Here is an 8,463-nt window from a genome sequence, read left to right on the forward strand (position 1 = left end):
ATCTTGAAGAACACCGCACGGAGGTGTTTGCTCTTAACCTCATGGATAATCTCATGGAAGGCCAGGATCCCATCCAAGATATATCTCCCTTTCGTGAAGGCCGATTGGTTCGGATGATGAATCCGGGGAGCAATAAGGGCTGCCCTAGTGGCGTACCCTTTCGCGAGGATCCGAAATATCACATTGAGCACTGTGATAGGGCGGAATTGTCTAATGTCCGCCGCACCCGGTACCTTGGGAATCAAGGAGATAATCCCGTAGTTAAGTCGGGACACGTCTAGGGTCCCCCTAGAAAATTCGCTGAAAAGATCAAGGATGATATCCTTAACCATCGGCCAAAAAGCCTGAAAAAAACCGGACCGGCAAGCCATCGGGGCCTGGGGCCGAGGTCGGGTTCATAGCTTTGACAAAAGTCTCAACTTCCACGGCATCGAAGGGGGCAAGCAGGGTCGCATTTTCCTCGGGGGAAATCTGTTGGTCGCGCGACCAGATGTGGTCGGCAAGGGCGACACCATTTCGCGGCCGCCCCTGAAATAGAGACTTGTAAAAGTCGTCAACTAGCAGGCGGATAGCCAGGGGGTCCTGAAACAACTGTCCACCCTCCCAAAGGAGGGGGATGGAACAACGTCGCCTACGGGCATTGGCGATAGCCTGGAAGTAAGCATTGTTGGCATCTCCAAATAGCACCCAGTTAATGGAGCCGCGTTGGCGCCAAAACTCTTCCTCCTTGGAGTAAATCTCCATGAGGGAATCCTCCAAATTATATCTATGCATCCATTCTTCAGCGGAGATCCCTGCGATATCTGCACGGAGATCAAGAGCACGGATCGCCTCGAGGAGGGAGGCCTTCTGAATCCGAAGATCCCTCCCAATGTTCGCCCCCCATCCCTTCATAAACTGTCGGGATCGTTTGGACAAATGATGCCACTCATCGAGGATCGACATCTGCCTATGGGGCTTGGCACGAGCTTTGACCCAGTGAGTCTGGACGGCTTCCATAAAGCCTGGTTGCCGGAGCCAGAAATTCTTGAAACGGAACCGCGGGGGAGGGCGCGGTCGTTCATCCGTAGAAGCTAAGAGGAGAGGGACGTGGTCTGACCCAATACGGGTAATAGCCTGGAGAGATGCCAAAGGGAACCGGAGTTCCCAATCGGGGGAGACAAACACCCAATCAAGCACACTAAGGGTCGGGGAAACCTGTCTATTAGTCCAGGTAAATCTCGCCCCGACCTTGTCTAGCTCAAGGAGACCCAAATCCGCAACCCAGTCATTGAAACGATGCATCTCTGCCAAGTCCACCTGAGAGTTATTCTTCTCCTCGGCGGACCGAAGGAGGTTGAAGTCGCCTCCAACCACAACCGGGAGGGTTGCGGAGGAAATCTTGGCATGAAGTTCTGCCAAGAAAGCGGCGGACCGACTGTGATCGGCCGGGCCATAGACCACGATGATCTCCCATTTGAAGTTCACGTCGCGTTCCCAAATTTCTATACTAACAAAGTGGGCGCCACGGTCCATGGAGCCCACCTCAAAGGTAGCATCCTTCACACCTAAAAGGATGCCACCGGAGTGACCTGTCACCCCACTAGATGGCAGCCAGTGCCAAGCAAAAAGATGTCTACTGAGACGCTCAAGTTCTACAAGAGAGAACTCAGTGCGCAATGTCTCTTGGATCGCCACGATATCTATGGCTTCGTCACGCATGTATTCTATGAGCTGCCTGCGGCGGCCATCATGGCCGAAGCCCCGCAGGTTCCAAAATAGAGCGCGCATGATCACTCGCCTAACGAGTCCTCCCTGGACCCAACTGTGGAGGCAGCACTAGGAGCACGGCGTAACTAGGCAGTACGAGATCGAGTCCGGCCACGAACCTCACCTGGGTCGGCCTTAGAGAGGACCCGATCGCGGGGACGGCGAGGTGGAGGGGTGGGGGCCTCCGCAATTGCTGCCGCCTCGCAAGCCCTAGTGGCTACGAGGGGGCCCTCCAGGATCTCTTTGGCCTGGAGGGACGCAAGCTGCTCAAGGACCGGGCCCTTCTCGGCACGGAACACAATAGCTGAATCAGCCGCTACCTTGGCAAGGTGACCAAGAGGAACCCCAGCAAGAGCGGAGAAGGACACATCACAGATATCATCGGAATCAGAATAAGGGGCCTGGGAATCGGACGGACCTGTGTCGAGGTTCCGGATGGCGGCGCGTCGCGAAGCCTTCTGCACCGCGTTCGGGGAGGCCCCGGACAGTCCCGTCGCCGCCCCAAGCCTGGCACTCTTCCGGGCAGACGATACCGGAGTAGAGGCCGAACAAGGGCGGCCCCGGGACCTGGGTGGCCTGGAGGGAGACGGAGGAAGCGGGACCACACAAACCTCCGGAGGCGTCGGCGCCGAGAAGTCCTCCCGGCCTGGCGCCGGAGACACCAGCCGCGGGGAGGATAGAGGGCGAACCTCCATGCTGCTCCGGCTGACCTCGCTCCCCTCCTCCTCAGATACAGACAACGGAGGGAGGAAGGGAGGAGGGAGGGTGGCGGCCTCGTCGAGCATGGCCGCGATGGCCGCAATGTCCTCATACTCGTCCCCAGGATCGGTGTCGAAGGGGCCCTGACCCACGCTGTGAGTGGTCGAGGGGTGAGAGGAGCCAGCAGGAGGAATGTCATCCCCAGAATCAGTCGAGTCGTCGTCAGAAGCCTCAGAGCGGGGAGAGTCACGACGAGGCTCTCGGGGGGAGCCCTGAGCATCAGTGCCCCCACCTGAACCTGGAGCGGCGCCATCTCCCGCCTCCGGGTTGAGGGGATCGGAGGGAGTCCCACCCTCAACGGAGACGAGCAGGTCGTAGCCAACGTCGTTGAAGAACATCCGGATCGTCGTCTTGAGCTTGGAAGGATCGGGGGACTTGATCTGCATCCGCACAGCAGGGCCCTTGGGCAGGGAGGCACTGTCGACCGCCACGAACTTGCCCAACAGGCGGGACAAGCCGCGGAGGACACCCTCGTTGCGAGCCGGCGTGGGAAGCCCGCGAATCTGCACCCACACCGTGGACAGGGTGGCCACCGCCAGAGGGTCCACCGACGGGACCGAGATGCAGACTGAGAGCTGGTTGAGGGCGAGCGTGAGTCTGGCGCTGTGGGTGCCATAGCGGAGGCTGACCGGGTCCGGAAAGACCGTCGTGAACTCCCGGTCCGAGATCGGGGTCACCTCCCAATCCCAGTCGGGGTTGAACAGGTGGCGAAGCTCCTCAGAGATGATGGCCGGGGAAGCGGTCCGGCCATCCAGGACCGAGATGAGAGCGGTCATAGGTGGGGTGGCCTGGGACTCAGGAAGGTCCATCTGGAAGAAGCCCAAATCATCCAACGCATACCCGAACAACCCAAGTGTCCCAGGGGCTGGTGCACCGGGCAGAGGGCAGCGGGGTGATCTGTCCTCTCGCAGAGGTAGCAAGCTGGAGCCTTAGGGCAGTCTCCCTGACAGTGCCCGACCACCCCACAGTTGAAGCACGTGGCCGCGGACAGGAGAGGAGCCGTCACCACCGAAGGGTTCGTGGCCGAGGACGTCGGGCCACCCGGTTGGGGCTGGGCACCCCTCTTCTTCTTCTTCTTCTTCTTCTTCTTAGCAAATGCGCCCCGTCCGTTGCGGTTATTGTTGTTGTTGGAACCGGACGGGGGGAACTGAGCCTGACGCCGCGGGGGCGTGGCTGCCGCCCGGTCCGACCGAGGGGGAGAGCGAGAGCGGCGAGGGGATCGCCGGTCCCGGTCCCGTTCCCGGTCACGGCCACGGCCGCGCCAAGACTCGGGGGAGGGTCGCGGGTGTGCGTGGAGCGCCAGGAGGCGGCATCGGCCTCGGCCTGGCCAGGACCGCGGAGAAGGTCCTCGCGAAGCTCCGCCTCCCGACGGGAACCATCCGGGGAGGGGCGGCGAGACTCGGTCGGAGCCGCAGGCTCCCGTCCGCCAGCCCGACGCTTGGGGCGGGGGACCCCATCTTCGGCCACCCGGGTCATGGCCGAGACCGCCGCGGGGGGGGGGGGGGGGGGGAGTGGGTGCTGGTGGAGGGGAGCAGAGGAGCGGCGAGGGGGAGGAGGCGAGACGGCGGCGGAGGGGGAGAGGAGCGGGGAGGGGAGGGCGCGGATGGGGGCACGAGGGGGGAGGCCGTCCCAAAAACCCTAGCGAGGGCGCGGGCAGGCCGTCGGGCGGAGGTGGGGCAACGGCCCATCGGGGGGAGAGGGGAGGGCCACGCAGGCCGGCCCAGGAAGCCTCCAGGGGCCCAACACCTACCCGCGTCCCAGCCCATCCGGGGGGGGGGGGGGGGAGGTAGGGTTTCCCGCATCCCGACGGGCGCCGCCGCCACCATGGGCACGCCGGCCGGCGCCACCGACGACGAGCGGAAGGGGCGGAAGCGCGGACCGCGGAGAACCAGCGAAGGGGAGGAGGTCGACGGCGGGGTCCAACTAGCCGGAGTTGCGCCGGAGAGCGTCGCCAAGACAGCGCCGCCGCGCCCACGTCGGACCTTCCGGCCACCCCCCAAGCACGAGGTCGGGCCCCACGGCCACGGCGTCCGGCCTCTCGGCGCGGAGTCGTTGGTGGTGGGGAAGGTGGTGCCTGACGGGCCAATGGCCGCGCCGGCAGAGGAAGGCGGGGCGGGGAAGAAGCGGACGGCGTCGCCGGTAGCCCAAGCACGGGGGCGAGGCACTCGGCAAGGCGGTCCCCAAAGCGGCGAGGGCGGCGAGGCAGGCCCGCCGCGGCCGCCGCAGCCTCGGCCAGGTCCTCCTCAGCCGCCAGATCCGCCCAGCATGAGCAGTCCGAGGGCGGCAGCAGGAGGAGGGACGGGGAGCAGGGAAGGGGGGAACGCGCCACGGGGGGCGCACCGGTGGAGGAGGCGGGCGGGGAGGGGCCGGCGGGGCGGGGAAGGCCGGCGTCGGCGGCAGCCGAGGCGAGCGCGCAGTCGCCATCCTCCGGTTACAGATATTTCACACAGCCCCTCGTCTTCTCTTTGCCTGTGATGGAGAAGGGGCTCAAAGTCAATACTTGTGTTTTATGTCAAAAGCAAGACTGAATAAATTATTGGGATCTAAAGAACACAAATAGTATGGAAAAATAATAATGGTGGGCGTACAACCCTTTGGTTCAGGTAGCATTGTTTCATTCTTAGGTTGTGTATCTTTTGAATTTTGATGCCAAACAGCTGCGGGTGTCAACCTGCTGCCGTGAACAAAATCTTCAAACAAGAAGTGCACTCAAATATTCAGCTTGGAAGGCTCATCTGTACATAATAATTCCATGTACTGATCTGTTAGAGTGCACTTCCAGCCTAGCTAAGCCTAAACCAGTCTATAGCGGTAAGCCGAGCCAGCGTACGATCGAAACGCCCCATCGCCAGCGTTCCTGACTCGGATGCGACGTACCACGCACGCGCGCCCTAATAAAATAAAAAGACCAAGAAACCACACACGATCGTCCAACGCATCACCTCGCTACCCTCAAAAGATGGCCGGCTGGACCTCCATCCCGGCGGAGCTCCTCGCGGAAATCTCCGGCCGCCTGCCAGGCAACGCGGACCGGATCCACATCCATCAGGTATGCTCCCACTGGCGCGCATCCACTTCCCGGCTGGCCGCCTGCCGTCCATGGATCGTCGCCGGCCGCGAACCATGGAGCCTGGTTGGCCCGGTCGGCGAACACTCGTTTTGGCTGCCCCTTGGCGGCCGACGGGTCTATTTGAGCACGCCGGCGGGCCTACCATACTGCTGCGGCACGCCCCTTGGCTGGCTTGCTCTCATGGACAACCTGCAATCCCCAACGCGGTTTGTCCTCCGGGAGCCCCTCTCCGAAGCTGAGATCTTTCTGCCCTGTTTTCCCGCCGTTGTCCAAGTCTTCCTCTCAGGGGACCCGCTCACCTCGCCTGATTGGATGGCGATCGCGAGCCAGAAGCTCTACACTACTGGCACTTGCATGGGCCAGACGCTCTTCTTCTGGCGGCCTGGAGATGCCGCATGGACTATGCAGCTCGAGCGGCCAAACGGCAGAATCGATAGCGCGGCATTCCATCAGGGGAAATTCTACTTCACCGAGATCGGGTGGACCCTTCACGTCTACGATCTTGATCGCTCCCCTCCCAAGCTTGTCCGGAGCACGTGCCTTTACAGTGCTCTGCGAGCGCGCCATGGATTCCGACAGTTCCCTGGCGGTGGCAGGCCGACGTGGTATGTGGTCGCATTCAATGGCGAATTGCTGCTGGTTGTGATGTACCGGGCGCCCAACATAAAGGCTGTCGAAGTTTACCGCCCGGATTGGGCAGCGGAGCGCCTGGAGCTGCGGGAAAAGGTCACGGATCTCGGCGAGTACTCGCTCTTCTTGGGCCGCGGTGACGCGTTTGCCCTCTGTGCAAAGGACTTTACTATGATCCGGAGAAATGAAATTGTGTCTACTTTGTAGAGCACGATACAGTCAAGCATCAAGATTGGGCTATTGTGTTAGACTTGGGGTCAAATGTTTTCCAACAAATTCCATATCCCGGAGAGCAGATGGAGATGGAGGGCACGGGCAGAAGCAATCACTGGACGGCGTATTCGTGGTTCTGTCTCAGAAGACCCTTCTTGAAGGGTGAATCCCAGTAAGGTAGATCTTCACTGACCATCTTATTATGTGAAAGTAACCGAATCAGTATTGGAGCAGCAACGGAGCTTCCCGTGTTTGAATGATCTAAACACCAACACGTATGTCTTGTCACTTCAGATCATCAACCTTGTTCCTCCCATGAATCCTTGTTAAATCATGGACTCCAACAGCCCAATTACTAACCCTTTGGCATGGAAGTGTTAAGAGCTGATTTATAATAGATACCACCATTGTAAAGTCGGATAATCCAGTGGACCACTATTTTGTATCTCTTGTTCTCTTACTAATAAACTGTAATTATTCAGTCCATTGGCAAGTTTGGCTCATTCTTTTTACTGGCAACACTAGAAACAGAGCATGCTTCCAACATACTCCCTCCGTCCCAAAAAGGTTGTCTTAGATTTGTCTAGATACAGTTAGATACATCAGTATCTAGATAAATCGAAGACAAGCTTTTTCGGACGGAGGTAATAGTTGTTAAACTGATAAGCCATTGGCTTCATAATTTGGTCTTCGCGCTGCGGTTAAAGGAGGAGATGCAAAACCTGCTGCTGCTGTTGGGAACTAAGTTGTTTGGAGTAGGTGGCAAGGGAGGTGTTTAATGCAGAGAAAGTACGATACAAAGACTAATCTATTGAGGGTGGTGCTGTAACCGAAGGAATTGCGTTCTTTGTTGAAGATTGCTGGTGCTTCTCCTGGCAAAACAGTACTACTATTTGTTTCCTTTGTTTCGGCTCCTTGCTAGCCTGATGTTTTGGGCAGCTAGCTGATAAGTGAGTATAGCTTTTGACAGCTTTTGCTGGGATTCTGTTTTGCATGCCTGCTGTGTGTGCAGATTCAATTCCCATGTAACTATATTTCCCCCCCTTTTCTGGTCTGTAAAAGAAACAGCATCCTAGTACACTGATTAGTCATGAGCTTATAGAAAACAGGTTTTTAGCCGATTTTCTGTAAAATCAGTTTTACTAGTTTGTTTATGACTAATCAGTTTATGAGCAATCACGTTTGGAGTAAGAAAAGTTAACGCTGGCTTCTCTTGTTTCTTGTTTGGATATTTATCTCTCCCGTGAGATGAGGATGGAGCGGGCTGCCAGAAAAGAGTGGGATGGCGTGAGTCCGTTGGGATCCAGTATTTACGAAACGCGTTTATAGAAAAACTACTAATTCTCGTTTTTCCATAACCTTGAAATTCTGGGTTTACGAGAACCACGTTTTTTATATCCATGGATTAGTTGGAACAGCCAAACAAGATTTTATTCGGTTAGACGGTTTTTCTAATTTGTAGAGATTGCGTTTTGTATATTCTATCCATCCAAACAACCTCGAATACCAGGCGAAAGGGTCAAACCCTGTTCCATGGCAGGGCCATCGAGAAAAAGCACTGGCTGCCAGAAAAACGCTGTGTTCGTTGCTGGTATTCTGCAATTTGAATAATCTGGGAGATTTCTCTTGTTTGATAATCATATACCCGAAATTCAATCCAGATGTTCTATCTGAGCATTTCTCTATTTACCATGAATGGCAAAAGGAGGTGCAGAAGAAAATCAGCGTAGATATGTAGGAGTAGGTCCGTCTAGGATATTTCTCTTTGTTTGATGGGAGGTAATTTTGTGTAGGCTCATCCTGTTTTTCGGTTATTGGATAGTATAAGATATAAAAGTAGGAGGTTGTGCCCCTTGGGCAGATATACACATGGGTTAAACCTCAACAAACTCCTAACCGCCTATCCTAAAAGGGTGCTAAGGGGATCAAAAGGCCAATATCCACCGCCGGACACCGCAAGGCTGTGCCGGTGGCTTCCTGCTGCCATCTACCCTGCTGCTGCCTTTCTTCCCCAGCCATCTCCCCCTTGCTGGAGACCCCAA

The 8,463-nt window shown here is 57.3% G+C and overlaps 2 protein-coding genes across 2 annotated transcripts; one reads left to right on the forward strand and one right to left on the reverse strand.

Moving 5' to 3' along the window:
- Window positions 1-324: 324 nt before the first annotated feature.
- LOC141022919 (uncharacterized) lies at window positions 325-1,770 on the reverse strand. Its single transcript, XM_073499204.1, has one exon. The coding sequence runs from the start codon at window positions 1,768-1,770 to the stop codon at window positions 325-327; it is 1,446 nt and encodes a 481-aa protein (XP_073355305.1).
- Window positions 1,771-5,198: 3,428 nt separating this feature from the next.
- LOC109765277 (uncharacterized) lies at window positions 5,199-6,933 on the forward strand. Its single transcript, XM_020324066.4, has one exon. The coding sequence runs from the start codon at window positions 5,375-5,377 to the stop codon at window positions 6,413-6,415; it is 1,041 nt and encodes a 346-aa protein (XP_020179655.2). The 5' UTR covers window positions 5,199-5,374; the 3' UTR covers window positions 6,416-6,933.
- Window positions 6,934-8,463: the final 1,530 nt, after the last annotated feature.

This window comes from Aegilops tauschii, chromosome 5 (assembly GCF_002575655.3).
Source record: "Aegilops tauschii subsp. strangulata cultivar AL8/78 chromosome 5, Aet v6.0, whole genome shotgun sequence".
NCBI classification, from domain to species: domain Eukaryota; kingdom Viridiplantae; phylum Streptophyta; class Magnoliopsida; order Poales; family Poaceae; genus Aegilops; species Aegilops tauschii.